This window comes from Nerophis lumbriciformis, linkage group LG03 (genome assembly GCF_033978685.3).
Source record: "Nerophis lumbriciformis linkage group LG03, RoL_Nlum_v2.1, whole genome shotgun sequence".
Lineage (NCBI taxonomy): Eukaryota > Metazoa > Chordata > Actinopteri > Syngnathiformes > Syngnathidae > Nerophis > Nerophis lumbriciformis.
In genome coordinates, this window is record NC_084550.2 from 43585001 (window position 1) to 43602937 (window position 17937).

The 17937-nt window shown below is 44.4% G+C and overlaps 2 protein-coding genes across 2 annotated transcripts in view; both read left to right on the forward strand.

Annotated features, from left to right (window-relative positions):
• Positions 1-6029, forward strand: part of LOC133608526 (uncharacterized) — a 7309-nt gene extending 1280 nt beyond the window's left edge. Inside the window, exons 2-12 of the mRNA XM_072912906.1 lie at positions 401-503; positions 799-902; positions 994-1254; positions 1365-1458; positions 1556-1623; positions 1722-1880; positions 2378-2471; positions 4030-4169; positions 4797-4934; positions 5432-5542; positions 5696-6029. Coding sequence (XP_072769007.1) covers positions 401-503; positions 799-902; positions 994-1254; positions 1365-1458; positions 1556-1623; positions 1722-1880; positions 2378-2471; positions 4030-4169; positions 4797-4934; positions 5432-5542; positions 5696-5773 — 1350 coding nt within the window. The 3' untranslated portion in view covers positions 5774-6029. The remainder of the gene's footprint in view (positions 1-400; positions 504-798; positions 903-993; positions 1255-1364; positions 1459-1555; positions 1624-1721; positions 1881-2377; positions 2472-4029; positions 4170-4796; positions 4935-5431; positions 5543-5695) is intronic.
• A 682-nt stretch (positions 6030-6711) lies between these two features.
• LOC133575593 (uncharacterized) lies at positions 6712-17320 on the forward strand. Its single transcript, XM_061928283.2, has one exon. It carries the CDS (start codon positions 6712-6714, stop codon positions 15838-15840), a length of 9129 nt encoding a protein of 3042 aa, XP_061784267.2. The 3' UTR covers positions 15841-17320.
• The last annotated feature ends 617 nt before the right edge of the window (positions 17321-17937 follow it).

The window sequence follows — 17937 nt, forward strand, 5'->3', positions numbered from 1 at the left end:
TTCAAGGTACTCAAAGCGCTTTGACAGTATTTTCACATTCACACATTCACACACTGATGGCGGGAGCTGCCATGCATGGCGCTAACCAGCAGCCATCAGGAGCTAGGGTGAAGTGTCTTGCTCAGGACACAACGGACGTGACTAGGATGGTAGAAGGTGGGGATTGAACCCCAGTAACCAGCAACCCTCTGATTGCTGCCACAGCCACTCTACCAGCTTCGCCACGCCGTCCATGAACAATTGGAGGGAACATTGGTCTTAACCCTATGTGGAAAAATGTTGACAACGTTTCACTCTGATCTTTGTGTTTTCTTTGCGAAAATTTAACAGCTCTGTCTGTCTGTGTCTGTGTGTCTGTGTGTCTGTGTGTCTGTGTGTGTGTGTGTGTGTGTGTGTGTAGATGCCGCGTGCCAAGGGCCACAGGCGGACACTAGCCGCCAGGACGAAGTTGGCAGAGTGGCAGTCATCGACCCCCATGCCTCCTGTGCCCGAGTTCGTCGCTCGTAAGTCTTGCACAGCTTATCGTATACTTTATAGCAAGGTGTCCAAAGTGCGGCCCGGGGGCCATTTGCGGCCCCCAGGTATTTTCTTTAGGGCACCATGGCACATTTTTAAATTACGCTTGGAAAGAATAGCTTCCATTAAAAGTGGTATTTAAAGAGCAAACAGGTGAAATGTAGCAATGTTTACTCTAATCACACCAAGCTGCCATGTAGGCTGTTCATTCTGCTTTATAGGTACTCTTCACATGTAGATGAGCATGGGTTTAAGACACAATTTCTTATCTTCATTACATAGGGCGCGGCACTGGGTTCCGCCACCGCGTGCGGAAGTGGCCGACTTCGGACCTGACTGGCCGTCAGGTGAAGTTTGTCCCTCCAGCTTTCCACCCGGAGAAGAAGGTACCAGTTCTTCTCTTTTGTAAAGACTGCGTTGGTTGTTGGGAGTCATGGTTCTTTTGTCTGTTCTAAAGCAAAGTGTTTGTTATTTCAGACTGTCTTTGTCATCGGCGACTCCCACCTGAGGGGCCTGGTGGATGGGGACGTCGCCTTACCCAAGGTACCTCTCTCTTTTTCTTTTCTGTCTGTTCCAGGTGGAGGTGCAGCTGACTTGAGGACAGAGGTGGGGCGCCTGGAGTTCCCGTGGACCCCGGATGTCGTCTGCGTGCTGGCCCCGAGCAACGACCTGGACCGTGGCGATGCGGCGGTGAAGTTCGGCGCGCTCCTGACCAGCGTCCGCAGCCGCTGGCCCAAGGTGCGTTTCTTTTCACTTTTTGTTGTATATTACTAAACAGCTGTTTACAGCAGCCAGTGTTTTTTTAAATGTCTTTTAAGACATAAATGTGCTACAATTTGTGTCTGTAGGTGTTTGTTCTGGACTTCCCCCCGCGTCTGAACAAACCCGTGGGCCTGCAGGATCTGCTGCGTCAAGAGCACCACCGCGTCGCAGCACGCATGGGTACGTTCATGCTTTCATCTTTGCGCTGGCGCAATTGTAGCTTTCACAGCAAATTCAAAGTATGCAAGTATAATGATTTTCCTTAAATCTGGATCAGGTCTCCCATTCGTGGCTGTGACCAGCAGCTTCCTGCTGGATCGGTTGGAGCTGTGGTGTTATGACGGCGTAAGTACAGCAACTGTACAGTTGTTATGACAGCCTATTTGCTTTCTGTGGTGTTGGATTCCCTTATGGAGCCTATGTGTTCTGTATCTGTTATTCAGGTGCACCTCAGCGACACAGGTGGCTCGCCCATCCTGGTGAAGCTGTTGTGCGACGCTGCGCTCACCCTGTTCGCACCCGATCCCCCTGCACCTCCTTCCCCTGGTCTGAAGGACTGCCTGGATCCCCGGACGTGGCCCAGGGTTGGACAGGAGGGAGAGGTAATGTGTTGCTGTGGGCTGCTGTCTGTATTTTAATGCTGTTTTTTGTTTTTGTTACTTTTTTATTTAAGATAATACATTGTGTATGATGAAATAACTAACAGCTCTATAGTTTATGATATACTTTAACAGTGCACATTTTCATAAGACGAGGCCTCCTTATAAGAAAGAAAAAAATAAAGGAGTGAGTGACAGGTGTTGCTGATTAAACAGCTAAAACAGTCATGTTTTTTGACAGCTTTTTGATGTTATCTTATGCTAAGTATAAGCCTAGTTTTGATTATATTTAGTTGTCACAAACATCAAAATAAAAACACTGAATGTTTTATTGGACTGTGTTAAGCATGTCTCTTAACGAGTTGGCTGAAACCTTTAGAAAAGTTGCCACAGGTTTGCTCAGAAACTTTTCTCATTCTGTATACATAAAATAAACTAAGTGCCTATTTTTTGGGTAGATCACAATGGTAACCGTGTTATACTGCACTTTTCCTGTTTAGATGGCCTGCATCACTGCATCTGCTGTTCTTTGGAGGAATATGGCAGAGCGGCAGTCATGGACCCCCATGCCTCCTGTCCCCGAGTTGGTCGCTCGTAAGTTTTGAACAGCTTATCATATGCGTTATAGCATGGGTGTCCAAAGTGCGGCCCGGGGGCCATTTGCGGCCCACTGTTAATTTTTTAACGGCCCCACGACACATTTTACAATTACGATTGGGGACGGGGGGGGGGAGAAAAAACATTAAAGGTGGTATTTAAAGAGCAAACAGGTCTGAAGTTGATCTCAAGAATATTGTGTTAAAAGTAAACAGTAAAAACAACACACTTTATTATTTATTTTTTAACACGGAGTATGGCCCTTTTGTATTCCCTACAATTTTAGTGTGATTAGTTTTTAAGTGTCATTGCTCAAATAAACATAATTACAATCTCTGTTATGAGTTATTGCCCTTTTTAAGGCTCTATTATTATATAATCTCAAATATCCTACTTACAAATTTTATTGGGTGAAAATATTGCATATTTTCATTTTTTCATTAATAATATTTTTCTTTGACAAAAATAGCATACAATTATCTTTAAATTATGTTATATTGATAGATAGACCTAATGTTTATCGAGAGCAGGGGTGTCCAAAGAGCGGCCCGGGGGCCATTTGCGGCCCACAGCTCATTTGTAAACGGACCCACGGCACATTTTAAAAATACCTTTGGAAAAATAATTACAAAACATTAAAAGTGGTATTTAAAGAGCAACCCGGTGAAATGTACCAATGAAATGTCGCAATGTTTAATCACACTAAGCTGCCATGTAGACTGTTTCTTACTTTAAAAAATAATAATGAATCCTAATCTGTCATTATTAATTATTTACCTATTCAGAGCTCCAATTACGTCACATTAAATATTTGAGATATTTTTGGGGGAAAATGTTGCATATTTTGTTTGTCATGTAAAAAAATATCGCTGTTTTTTTTTTTTGTTTTGTTTTTTAAGGTCCTAAAACGAACTTACCAAATACATAAACAACCATAGCACTTATAATTGACAGAGATTTCAAGTTGATCTCGACATTGTGTTAAAAGTAAACACTTTAATGAGTAGGACCCTTTTGGATCCCCTACAATTTTAGTGTGATTTGTTTTTAAGTGTCATTGTTCAAATAATAATTATAATCTCTGGTGTTATAAGTTGACCTTTTTATGGCTCTATTATATAATCTCAAATATCCCACTTAAAAAAAATTTTCTGCAATTATTGCATATTTTGTGTTTTCTCATTAAAAAAGGGTTTCCTTTGACAAAAAAGAGCATACTAGTTAAATCTATAACAATTGTTATATTGACCTACTGTTGATCTAGAGATTTAAAAACTTGACGAATAACAAAATTTTCACTGAATAACGACTCATTTTCTGGACAATTTCCCTTTGTGGTCCCTGGGATCAAGCCTGAGTAGAAGCCTAAATGTATATTTTTTATACATGTATTGGTTTTTAAAATAATAAATATCAAAATGGCCCCTGCTAGCTTTGATTTTTCTATGTGCGGCCCTCAGTGGCTAAAGTTTGGACACCCCTGCTTTATAGGTACTCTTCACATGTAGATGAGCATGTGTTTAACATACAATTTCTTATCTTCATGCCGACACAGGTGGCTCGCCCATCCTGGTGGAGCCTGCGCCTCCTTCCCCTTGGTGGACGTCGCCACATGCCCTGGTGACGAGGCCAGACCCCCTGCCCCGTCGGCGCCCAGATCCCCGGAGGTGGACCACGGTTGGACGGGAGGGAAAGGTAATGTGTTGCTGTGGGTCGCTGTCTATTTTACAGCCGTTTTCACTTATTTTTTTAATTTTTTTTTTTAATTATGATAATATATTTTGTACAATTACATAACCAACGGCTCTATAGTTTATGATGTACTTTAACAGTGTACATTTTTATAAGATGAGGCCTCCTTACAAGACATGACAACATAGCACAGTCCGTGACAGGTGTTGCTGATTAACCGGCAAAAACTGTCATGATTCAGACACCTTTTTGATGTTATATTATGCTTACCCCCCCCACAGAGGGGGTAGGTTACCCACATATGCAGTCCTCTCCAAGGTTTCTCATAGTCATTCACATCAACGGGCACCCCTTTGAGGCACTTGTGATTTAGGGCTATAGAAATATTCATTGATTGCTTGATTGACGTATAAGCCTAGTTTTGATGACATTTGGTTGTCACTGTCATCAAAAGACAAAAAAAATAGTTTGTTTTATTGGAGTGTGTTAAGCATGTCTCTTCTTATTAACGAGTTGTCTGAAACCTTTACAAACGTTGCCACAGTCTCTGGCTATTGTTTGCTCACAAACATTTCTCATTCTGTATACATAAAATTAACTAAGTGACTTTCTTTTTTTTATGTTTGGAAGGCTGGAACACAGCCGCTGCAACAGTCCCTTCCCATCCCGTCCAACCCTGTGTGGTTCAGCAGTCCTATGTTGGATGCCATGGAGGAGTTCGCTCCTTCCTCTGACTCCGACTGCACTGCTGTCCCACCACCTGGCCAGGTAATGTGTGTCATAAACTTCTTTCTACATATAGTGTCAACGAATCTAAGACACTGATGTATAATACATGTGTATACAACACTTTCTCTGTGTAATAATCCATTCATCCATCTTCTACTGCTTATCCGGGCTTGGGTCGCGGGGGCAGCAGCCCAATCAGGGAAGCCCAAACTTCCCCCTCCTCAACCACTTCCGCCTGTTCTTCCTGGGGGATCCCGAGGTGCTCCCAAGCCTGCTGAGAGACATTGTCTCTTCAGTGTGTCCTGGGTCTTCCTCGTGGTCTCCTACCGGTGGTACATGTCCTGAACACCAACAGCATGACGTCCTAATAAAATGCCCAAGCCATTTTACAACTGTTATTACTATTACCATTATTACCACTAGTTGTTAATCAAATGTTGGGACATTTTTGAGTATGTGATACATAATTGTACAATATCCAATAAAGTAATCATTAAGTAGACAGCCTCTATGTATTTTTCTTTTCATTTTAATAGGCTTCTCCTGGGAGGTGTCGTCGGAGACCTGTGGCCGTCAAGCGCGCCGGACGGAGGGAGTTCACTCCTTCCTCTGACTCCGACTGCATTGCTGTCCCACCACCTGGCCAGGTAATGTGTCATAAACTTCTTTCTACGTATAGTGTCAATAATGAATCGTAACACACTGATGTATAATACATGTGTATACAACACTTTCTCTGTGTATTAATCCATTCATTCATCTTCTACTGCTATTCCTGGCTTGGGTCGTGGGGGAAGCAGCCCAATCAGGGAAGCCCAAACTTCCCTCTCCTCAGCCACTTGTGCATGCTCTTCCCGAGGCGCTCCCAGGCCTGCTGAGAGACATAGTCTCTTCAGCGTGTCCTGGGTCTTCCTCGTGGTCTCCTACCGGTGGTACATGTCCTGAACACCTCAACAGCAAGGCGTTCTAATACAATGCCACAGCCATTTTACAACTGTTATTACTATTACCAGTAGTACCACTAGTTGTTAATCAAATGTTGGGAAATTTTTGAGTATGTGATACATAATTGTAACATATCCAATAAAGTATGCCTTAAGTAGACAGCCTCTATACATTTTTCTTTTTATTTCTATAGGCTTCTCCTGGGCTCCGTCGTCGGAGACCTGTGGCTGTCAGGCGCGCCGGACGGAGGGAGCAGGTTGGTGTCACCGTTTTTCCCTTACATTTTCAGGTGCCTAAGGTCTGTGGGGAGCCAACGGTCATCAGGGAGGAGCCTGCTGTCCAGGAGGAAACCCAGGTGCCGCTGCAGGTCTCCACAGATAAGGTTGCTTCTTTTCCTCTACCTAGTGAGAGTGGTACTGTTAGTGTTAGTGAACCTCAGTCCGTCTGTGGTCGTGTGGCAATGGTCGCGAGGGATTGTCGGGGAATTAGGTTAACTAAGGTTGTGCGCGGATCTTTTCACCAGGGGGATAGCAGGTTTAGTTACGGAGGGATGCAGTGCATGGCCATTGCTGCAAGTAGTATAGCTAAGCATGTGGTGAAAAGCGTGTTTTCGTGGGAGACACAGGAGCTCGATCGTATTCTGTATTCCGGCGATGAATTTTACAGTAGTTTGCGCAACCTGGGTATTTTTAGCCATCCGTCGCATTTTTTGTCCGTGCCGGATCTACCTAGTAATGTAGTTATTGATGAGCAGTTGTTTAGTTTTCATTTTAGTCAACACCCAGCATCTGGTGCTGTGGGTGTTGAGCAGGAAAACGGTCCCTTTGTGACTCTGCGTAATGGATTAGAGGGAATTTTCAGGCAGTACAGCATGTGTCTGCTGACACTGGTAACGTCTACATCTGCCATCATCTGTGAGGATGGACAGTTTGCTGTGGTCGACAGTCACTCACGTAGTAGCTGTGGCCTGGTCGATCACAACGGTACCAGTGTAATACTGCACTTCTCCTGTTTAGATGACCTGCATCACTACATCTGTTGTTTGGCTGACGCTCTCAGTTCAGGGCTGAAGCCTTTTGAGCTGTGTGGCGTTAGGGTTAGTGTAGGTGCAAGTCCAGCATTGTCTGGAGCTTCTGTAGAGAGTTGCATCTTTGAGATGAACACTACTGCAGCACCTGAGCTTAGTGACATCAAAGATGTTTGTGCCACCACCTCCTTGTTTGAGAGTGATGCAGGTCCAGCTGTGAGCCACGCACAATCCGGTGTTTCTGTGGAGAGTGGCTTCATAGAGATGAGCACTGCTTCGGCACCAGGATTTAGTGACCTTGCAATACATTCTGCAGCCCCATCTGTGTGTCAGAGTGGGACTGGTGTTGAAGCGAGCCCAGCACTGTCAGGCGCTTCTGTTCTCACTTTTTTAAGTGAAGTTAGCAGTGGCTCAACAGCAGAATTTGTTGCCACTGATGGCAAAAAGCGTAAGATTTTTTCCCGTGAACGCATGTCTAAACAATCAAAGCGTTTTGATAGCGTTATAGTCAACTCTGATGTTGTGTTTATCACTGCATCAGAGAGTGGGAAATTTTTTTTCCGTCCCCTCGGTGATGACGTTTGTAGGGCTCTGTGTAGTCAATTAAAAGTAAATTTTATTAAAGTCGGTGGTCTGGTGCATAGAGAGGTGGGCTACTTAGGTGTTCCCTGCCTTAGTGAGAAAATAGTTCCGGATGGGAACTGCTTTTTCAGAGCTGTTTCTCAGGCTGTCAGTGGTTCACAGAAGAACCATCGTAAGATTAGACTGGCAGCCTGTAAAGAGCTAGAAAAGAATGAGGCTAGGTATCGGGGTCTATTGAGGAGCGAGATGTCGCTTTTAGAATATATCCAGCAGTCCAGGATGAAGTGTGTCAAGACTTGGGCCACAGAGGTTGAAATCCAGGCCACTGCAGATTATTTAGGCATTGACATTTTTACATTTCATGATGGTCGTTGGCTACAGTATCGTTGCAGCGGTAAGTGTTTGTCGGCAGACTGCATTTACTTGGAGAATGTCGGGGGCCAGCATTTTGAGTACGTTGTTTGTGTTTTAAAGCCTGGATTGCAAACTTGTCATGGTTATTGTAAATTAGGCTGGGATATAGGCTGTAGGACTAGGTCTTCAGTGAAAGATGGAGCGGGGCACCCATACCGGGAGTCGACCCTGGGCCACCTGGGTGATGTCCAGGAGGAAGCCCAGGTGCCGCTGCAGGTCTTCATAGATAAGGTTGCTTCTTTTCCTCTCCCTAGTGATAGTGGTAATGTTAGTGAACCTCAGTCTGTCCGCGGTCGTGTGGCAATGGTCGAGAGGGATTGTCTGGGAATTAGGTTAGCTAAGGTTGTGCGTGGATCTTTTCACCAGGGGGATAGCAGGTTTAGTTACGGAGGGATGCAATGCATGGCCATTGCTTCAAGTAGTATAGCTAAGCATGTGGTGAAAAGCGTGTTTTCTTGGGAGACACAGGATCTCGATCGCATCATGTATTCCGGAGATGAATTTTACAGTAGTTTGCGCAACCTGGGTATTTTTAGCCATCCGTCGCATTTTTTGTCCGTGCCGGATATACCTTGTAATGTGGTCATTGACGAGCAGTTGTTTAGTTTCTATTTTAGTCAACACCCAGCATCAGGTGCTGTAGGTGTTGAGCAGGAAAAGGGTCCCTTTGTGACTCTGCGTTATGGATTAGAGGGAATCTTCAGGCAGTACAGCATGTGTCTGCTGACACTGGTAACGTCTACATCTGCCATCATCTGTGAGAATGGACAGTTCGCTGTGGTCGACAGTCACTCACGTAGTAGCTGTGGCCTGGTAGATCACAACGGTACCAGTGTAATACTGCACTTTTCCTGTTTAGATGACCTGCATCACTACATTTGTTGTTTGGCTGACGCTCTCAGTCCAGGGCCTAAGCCTTTTGAGCTGTGTGGCGTTAGGGTTAGTGTAGGTGCAAGTCCAGCGTTGTCTGGAGCTTCTGTAGAGAGTTGCATCTTTGAGATGAACACTGCTGCAGCACCTAAGCTTAGTGACATCAATGTTTGTGCAACCACCTCCTTGTTTGAGAGTGATGCAGGTCCAGCTGTGAGCCACGCACTATCCGGTGTTCCTGTGGAGAGTGGCTTCATAGAGATGAGCACTGCTCCGGCACCAGGATTTAGTGACCTTGAAAAAGATTTTGCTGCCCCATCTGTGTGTCAGAGTGGGGCTGGTGTTGAAGCGAGCCCAGCACTGTCTGGAGCTTCTGTTCTCACTTTAAGTGAAGTTAGCAGTGGCTCAACAGCAGTATTTGTTGCCACTGATGGCAAAAAGCGTACGATTTTTTCTGGTCAACGCATGTCAAAACAATCCAAGCGTTTTGATAGCGTTCTAGTCAACTCTGATGTAGTGTTTGTCTCTGCATCTGAGAGTGACAAACTGTTTTTCCGTCCCCTTGGTGATGACGTTTGTAGGGCTTTGTGTAGTCAATTAAAAGTAGATTTTATGAAAGTCGGTGGTCTGGTGCATAGAGAGGGGTGCTACTTAGGTGCTCCCTGCCTTAGCGAGAAAATAGTTCCGGATGGGAACTGCTTTTTCAGAGCTGTTTCTCAGGCTGTCAGTGGTTCACAGAAGAACCATCGTAAGATTAGACTGGCAGCCTGTAGAGAGTTAGAAAATAATGAGGCTAGGTATCGGGGTCTTTTGAGGAGCGAGATGTCTCTTTTACAGTACATCAAGCAGTCCAGGATGAAGTGTGTCAAGACTTGGGCCACAGAGGTTGAAATCCAGGCCACTGCAGATTATTTACGCATTGACATTTTTACATTTCATGATGGTCGTTGGCTACAGTATAGTTGCAGCAGTAAGAGTTTGTCAGCGGACTGCATTTACTTGGAGAATGTCGGGGGCCAGCATTTTGAGTACGTTGTTTGTGTTTTAAATCCTGGACTGCAAAGTTGTCATGGTTATTGTAAATTAAGCTGGGATATAGGCTGTAGAACTAGGTCTTCAGTGAAAGATGGAGCTGGGCAGGCAGTAGATGGGATAGATCGTAAAGACTTTATAGAGGTTGTAGAGGGCAGTACAATAAGTAGGGATTCTAGAGCGACAAAGTATTTAAAGCGTAAGAAAAGACTGCAGGATACATATAATATTGGCCGTCGAGAGAGACGTGCCCTGCTTTATAGGAAAATGTATAGTGAGGACTTTAACTTCAGGGAGAGCTATACATCACGAAGTGTCGAGAAATACAGATCTAGCTTTGAGCATAGGCACAATGTTAAAGCCCGCACAGTAGGGAGGTACAGAGACATTTTGGATCACAGACTCACAGTTAAAGCACGCAGTGTAGAGCTATACAGACAAAGTATTGAGCACAGAGAAAAAATTAAATTCGGGAGTAAAGTGGCGAGTAAAATAAAATATAGACTTAATTTAGAACACAAAGATAGGGTAAAAGCACGCAGTATAGGGAAATATATTTCGAATTTAGAACACCGGAACAGGGTTAAACTAGGCAGCAAAAGGCAGTATAGTGTTAGTTTAAAACATAGGCAGCAAGTAATAGCTAGTGTACAGCTGAGCCGGAAGCAGAGGTTGGAGAGGTCTGTAGATTTTGGTTTTGTCATGGATAGTTTTTTGGATAAGGTTAGACACGGACCGGATTTCGTGTGTAGTGTTTGTCATAGGCTGCAGTTTAAATATCAGGTGCTGCCCTGTGAGAGGGAAGTATATGCAGCACGTTTAGCAACGGCTGGCATTGCAAATAATTGCATTAGTGAGCATTATCTGCATAGTTGTGATGATAAGTGTGTTGAGCCCTGTCCCATTGTTGAGTCCAGAGGTCAGTTGTGGATTTGTTTTACTTGTCATAGTAAGATCAGTAAAGGTCAATTCCCAGCTGAATGTTGGAACAATAACTTAGCCGTACACCCCATTCCTCCAGAACTGGAATGTCTGAATAGCTTAGAGCAGCACCTGATAGCTTTACGCATCCCTTTTATGAAGGCGTTGGCGTTGCCTAAGGGTGGTCAGAATGGTGTACACGGGCCCGTTACTTGTGTTCCGGCCAACATTGTACAAACCACCAATGTGTTGCCGCGGTCCAGTATGGAGGGGTCTCTGCTTCAAGTTAAGTTAAAAAGGAAATTAACCTACAAAGGACACTACGAGTATCAATTTGTTGACTCGTGGCGTGTCAGGCGTGCTATAGAGTACTTAAAGAGAACTAATGTCTTGTATAAAGACATTGAGTTCAACGTGGAATGGTTAAATGATTTTTGTAGGGAAGAAGAGGTTGTAGTAGAGGCTGGTCAGGGTAAGCAGGTTGTTGTTGACACACAGTCCAGTGAGGATGAGGCTGTCGAGCAGGACATTGGGGTAGAAGAAGAATCCGAAGACATAGCACAAGATGAAATGTTACATGACAGACAACAGCACTGCATGTTTCAGGACACTTGTCTTATGCCTGTTGATATCGGTCAGGAAGCATTAGATCAGTATTTTGCGGATGTTGTATGTCTGGCCCCCGCGGAAGGTAATAGTCCGGTTAGAATGCTTTCTGACAAATTAAATGAGGCGAAGTGTTTCCCTGTGCTGTTTCCGACTAGCACAAATACATTCCACACCCGCCGCACGCATCGCTTAACATTGTCGCGCTACTTTAATAATCGGGTAATGCACGCCGACGGCCGTTTTGCGCGCAATGTGGAATACATATTCTTTAGCCAGTATATGTCCGAATTAGACAAAGTGATAAGTAGTATTTCGGTCGCCATGCGTAAAGGTAAGGGGGGTCAGCATTCTCAGCGGATTTCCCCGGGCATGCTCAAAGACGACGAGTCTCTGAAGCGCTTGCTACAGTTCGATGACGGTTTTCGTTTCCTTCGGCCCATTCGCGGGACGCCAGCTTTTTGGTCTTCTGTTCAGAAAGACCTTTTGGCTTGTGTCCGCCAATTGGGGATTCCTACATGGTTCTGCTCTTTTTCTTCTGCTGATTTGCGCTGGCAAAATCTCCTTGCCAGCATCCTGAGACAGGAAGGCAGACAGCAGACAGTAGAACAGTTAGAGTGGGCCGATAGGTGCGAGCTGTTGCGTCGCAACCCGGTCACAGCCGCGAGGATGTTTGACTACAGGTGGCACTGTTTTTTGAAGGAAGTACTCATGTCCCCGTCTCAACCAGTTGGCAAGATTGTAGATTTCTTTTATCGCATTGAGTTCCAGCAGCGTGGGTCCCCCCATGTTCATGCGCTGTTTTGGATTGAGGGAGCTCCCCAAATTTATAAAAACACAGATGTAGAAGTTGCAGAGTTTGTTGATAAATATGTGACATGTGAGCTACCCTCTGGCGATGACACACTATTGGAAGTTGTGTCATCGGTTCAAACGCATTCAAAACGGCATTCAAAGTCATGTCGCAAAAATAAAACGGTATGTCGTTTCAATTTTCCAAAACCCATCTCTGCACGCACGTTCATCTGCAAAATCAAAGAATGTGTTTGTCCTAAAAAGGGAACGGGGACAGAGGGTGATCGCACTTCAGAAAACAGGCCAAAGTGCACCTGTTTTGACGATGAGGGAAGGAAGATGCCAAAGGAGGTTGCGAAGATGTTTATGGAGAGAGTAAAGAATGCCATGGGGAGGGAGGAGCCTTTTGGTAGTGTAGAAGAGTTGTTTGCCAGTGTGGGCATCAACCAGGAAGTCTTTGAGCTCGCTTATAGGCGGCTGGAGACTAAGAATAAGGTGGTTTATAGGCGAGGGGTAAACGACACCTGGGTTAACCAGTATAATAGGAATCTATTGAAGTGTTGGAACGCTAACATGGACATTAGCTTTGTCACTGACGCCTACGCAGTCATCATATACATCATAAAGTACATCACAAAATCAGAGACCGAAATGGGTCTGTTATTGAGCAATACCCTTAAGGAAGCAAATAAACTAGGAAATCTCTCTGCTAAAGACGCTCTAAAGAAACTGGGCAGTGTATATTTACACAACAGAGATGTCTGCGCTCAGGAGGCAGTGTATAGGCTAATGAGCATGCATTTGAAGGAATGTTCCAGGAAGGTCGTGTTTATTCCAACAGGGAATAACATTGTGCGGATGAGTTTACCCCTCAGTGTGTTGTTGCAAAGGGCTTCCTCAGAGGGCCTTAGGTCCGAAAACATGTGGATGACAAGCATTGTCGAGAGGTATAAGAACAGGCCCGATAGTGTCGTGTTTGAGGATATGTGCATAGCCACGTTTTGTTCGGAGTATCGTATTCTCAGCCAGAATGAAAACTCGGACAATAAAATCGAACTTCAAGGGGGTTTAGGGTTCGTCTTGCGCAGAACACGAACGCAGTTTGCCGTCGTTCGCTACATGCGGTTCAAATTGGAGAAACAGGAGGAAGCCCACTTTCAGAGTTTGCTGCAGTTGTTCCTTCCTTATAGAACTGATTTAGAGCTCAAGCCGGAAGGCTTTGAGTTCTACAAACAGTTCCACGAGGAAGGTAATGTGACGTTGGCTGGCGGGACCGAGCGGCCAGTGCGAGACGTCGTCGATGAAAACAGGGCAAAGTTTGAAGTGGACTGTCCTCGATTAGAGCGTGCGCAGGAGATTGCGGACATGTTGGGCGGTGTCGACGAGGATGCGTGGGGGGACCTTTGTCCTGAACAGCAAGTCGAACACATGGAATGTTTAGAGGAGAGGCGGCTGCAGCAGCAGGGGGAAATTAGGGACGAGCAGCTAGTTGAATTGGAGGAAAATGTCCCCGATTTGTTTGTTGGTGGTAAACAAGTAGCTACAATCGAGAGAAACACCAACATTTTGCCTAGAAGGGAGGGTTTAGCTCTGGTCCATTCTCTCAATGAGACGCAGAGGAGCATTTTTGATCGGATTAGGAAATGGTGCCTAGAAAAGGTGATGGGAAAAACCCCAGAACCTTTCCATGTGTTCGTAACTGGTGGGGCAGGTACTGGAAAAAGCCATTTGATTAGAGCTATCCAGTACGAGGCAGGGAGACTATTGTCGCGTCTGTACCAACCGGATGAAACCTGCGTACTCTTAACTGCTCCCACAGGCATCGCTGCATACAGTTTACATGCAGCCACAATTCACCACACCTTTAGTATTGGCATGCAGGTTAGTTTACCGTATATCCCTCTGGGTGAAGATAAGATAAACTCCTTGAGGGCTCAATTTGGTCACCTACAAATTCTAATCATTGACGAAATCAGTATGGTAGATCATCATCTTTTAGCTTATGTGCATGGCCGGTTAAGGCAAATTAAACAGACGGGGGACTTTTCTCCATTTGGCAACGTTAGTGTTGTAGCTGTTGGTGACTTTTATCAGTTGCCGCCCGTTAAAGGGAGGCCGCTGTACACCTGTCAGGTGGGTGTGGACCTCTGGTGTCATTTCACAAAGGTAGAACTAAAAACAGTTGTGAGGCAAAAAGATAGTGTCTTTTCTGAGCTGCTAAATAGACTTAGAGTTCGGTCAAAGGAAACCCCCTTATCGCAAAGCGACGTCGATATCCTCAAGTCTCGGGAGACGGGGGAACAGAGCGCTGCTTTGCATATTTATCCCACGAATATGCAAGCCAGCGAGCATAATCTGAAGCGGTTATTCGCAACCTGTCCAGATTATGTTACAATTGAGGCCCAAGATTTTATTAACAGCAGGAAGACGGGTGAATTAGAGCGCGTGGTCGGGCATCACGGTAAAACGTCGTACACGTGTTTGGCCAAGAGTTTGTGTTTGGCTCCGGAAGCACGTGTCATGCTTTGTAAAAATGTTGCTGTGGCAGACGGTCTGGTCAATGGCGCATGTGGAACGGTGACTTATATTCAATTTGGAGCAGATGAAGACTTCCCCCTCGTAGTCTATGTCAAATTTGATGATCCTAAGATAGGCTCACAAAGGAGAAAGGAACGTTCCCATGCTGCTGTAGAATGCCCGCATTCTACTGCCATTGACCCCGTGGAGGATTCGGCGACAAAACGCGGCGGTTTGCGTCGTCAGTTTCCTCTTAAACTCGCGTGGGCCTGCACTGTTCACAAAGTGCAAGGTCTAACTGTCGACGAGGCTGTCGTGTGTTTACACAAGATTTTTGCAGCTGGGCAGGCGTATGTCGCCCTCAGTCGTGTTAGGGAAATATCCGGCCTTGTGATTACAGATTTTGAGGAAAAGGCCATTTACTGCAAGCACACCGTCAAGGGGGCATTGGATAGCATGCCCCCATTCCTACTTGAACAGCCACAGCCTTCATTAGAAACTCCCTGTTTCTCTGTGTATTTGCTTAACGTCCAAAATTTACGTTGCCACGTCGCTCATTTGGTGTCTTGTACGCAGCATTTACAGCCTACCTGTATTGCTGTCACAGAGACGTGGCTCAGTGCACAATCCTCAACAGACTGTGTCCAAATAGAGGGATACACTTTCCACAGTCGTCCTCGAGCCTTGTGTTACAGCAGCAATGATGTCAAATTATCTGAGATTAGAGATCTCGAACATGGCGGAGTGGGATTATATGTTGTAGATAATTCGGACTGTGAGATTCTGCAGGTGCCCGATTTAAATCTGGAGTGCTTGGTGTGCCTGTTTACCAAAGAGAACCTTTTGATGGCAGTAATTTATCGTCCGCCATGTTATCCAATTTCTCTTTTTAAATCCAATCTGGTTAAGTTACTTGATTGTGTCAATCCCATCAGTAACACAATTGCTATAATGGGCGATTTTAATGAAGACCTCCTCAAACATTCATCAATTTCTAAATTAATGGGCCAAAATGGATTTTGCCAGCATGTAACACAAGAGACTACAGAGAGTGGGACATTAATTGACCATGTTTATGTCAAAACAACACAGTATGCTGTGGATTGTGCTGTGGTGTCCACTTATTTCAGTGACCACGAAGCCATCCTGTGTGGTTTTCGTGGTCAAGATGAAGGTGATACGTTTGATTTGGATGTCTTGTTTGCAGATAGTTTTGCTGACGAAGAGGGTCCCTAAACATCATCACAACCGTCAACCCCCAAAATGGATTAACTTGCTGGAATACAAAAGACCATATAACATGCATGTGAAAAAGTGCAATATATTTATCTGTACAGTACCGTAATCTATTTATTTATTATACATATATTTATATATTTTTATATATTTATTTATTTATACATGCACCTTATTGCATTTTTATCCTGCACTGACAGGGAAAACTTCTAGTTTGTAGATGATAATGTATTACTAGATTTGATGTAGAAATGTTTTAGTTCGGTGTTAGTATATCTTGTTGTCATGTCTTGTGAGCATGTTTTCTTTAGTTATGTTGTGTTTCTTTAAAACGCCACTGGTTCCTGTTTTTTCACCCTCTTGTTTTGTTTCCCTGTCAACTCATTAGTTGCACCTGTTTCACGTTTTGGACTCAAGCACCTGTCTCCATGTCATTATTTACGCCTGGTTTTTCTGTTGGTCCTTCTGGTGTCGTCGTTGATTTTTTTCATGCTGTTTCATGCAATAACTCTGCTCTTCTCATGCTGCATGTCTTTTGTTGATTCATAGCCACAGTTAGCGACTTTTGTTTCATGTCTATAGTTGAGGCTATGTGTTACTTTTTTTGTCTCCGCCTTGTGCGCGCCTTTTCTTTGCACCCTTACCTTCACGCCACGTACCGTCACTTCACTTTGCATGCCGGAATAACATACCTCAACCCCAGTCCTCGCTATGTCCCTGGTTTTTCTGTTGGTCCTTATGGTGTCGTCGAATTTTTTCCTGCTCTGTTCATGCTGTTCCATGCAATACGTCTGCTCTTCTCATGCTGCATGCCTTACCAAGTAAGTTTTTTTTTTTTTTTCATAGCCACAGTTAGCGAGTTTTGTTTCATGTCTATAGTTGAGGCTAAGTGTTAGGTTTTTTTTTTACCTTGCCTTGTGCGCACCTTTTCTTTGCACCCTTACCTTCACGCCACGTCCCGTCACCTTCCTTTGCATGCTGGAATAACATACCTCAACCCCAGTCTTTGCTATGTCCCTGGTTTTTCTCTTGGTCCTTATGGTGTCGTCGCTTTTTTCCTGCTCTGTTCTTGCTGGGTTTGCATGCCGCTTTGCATGGCTTTGCATGCCTGGGGGACAATGGATCAGCGTTCACGTCGCGTCCCCTGTCAGTACCCACGTTCACCGGGGGAAACCAATGATCCTACCTGTACATGTTTATATTCTCTCAGGGACTGTTGTTTGCTTGTCTTGTTTGTATGGGGTTTAAATGTACAGATGCCGGGATACAGACAAGGTAGGTAATGTGCAGGTAATGATATATTGACTGGGTGACGGCAGGAAGCACCAGCGTGACCCGAGGTTGTAGAGCAAGTAGAGATAGAAATATATATATATAAATATTACTACTAATACTATAGCTGCTGCTAATACACATATTAATAACATAATACTACAATAGCTGCTATTACTATCACTACTAATAATAATAATACACAAAAGCTGCTGCTGCTGCTGCTGCTGCTGCTACAATTACTATCACTACCAATGCTACAAATGCTAATTTGACTATTACGACTACTTAAATTGCGGATGTTACTAATAATAATTATTTGACTACAATAGCTGCTGCTACTACTACTATTACATTTACGACTACTACTAATAATACAGTTGCGGTTGTTAATAATTATACTACAATTACTACTACTAATGCTGCTGTTACTAATACTACAAATACAATAACTGTTGATACTATTACAATTACTGCTAATAATAACACTACAATTTGTACGCCTACTAACCACAATGCTGCACTTATTACTACAAATGCTGATGTTACTAATACTAAAAATACTACAATGGTATGTCAGACTTAGCTTTGTCGTGGGTTAACTCTTATCTTACTGACAGGATGCAATGCGTCTCCCATAATAATGTGACCTCAGACTATGTTAAGGTAACGTGCGGAGTTCCTCAGGGTTCGGTTCTTGGCCCTGCACGCCAGGCGACATCATACGCAAATACAGTGTTAGTTTTCATTGTTATGCTGATGACAGCCAACTCTACATGCCCCTAAAGCTGACCAACACGCTGGATTGTAGTCAGCTGGAGGCGT

Coding starts and splice junctions, on each gene's coding strand:
- LOC133575593 (XM_061928283.2), top strand. CDS start 6,712: ATGTGTCTGCTGACACTGGTAACGTCTACATCTGCCATCATCTGTGAG.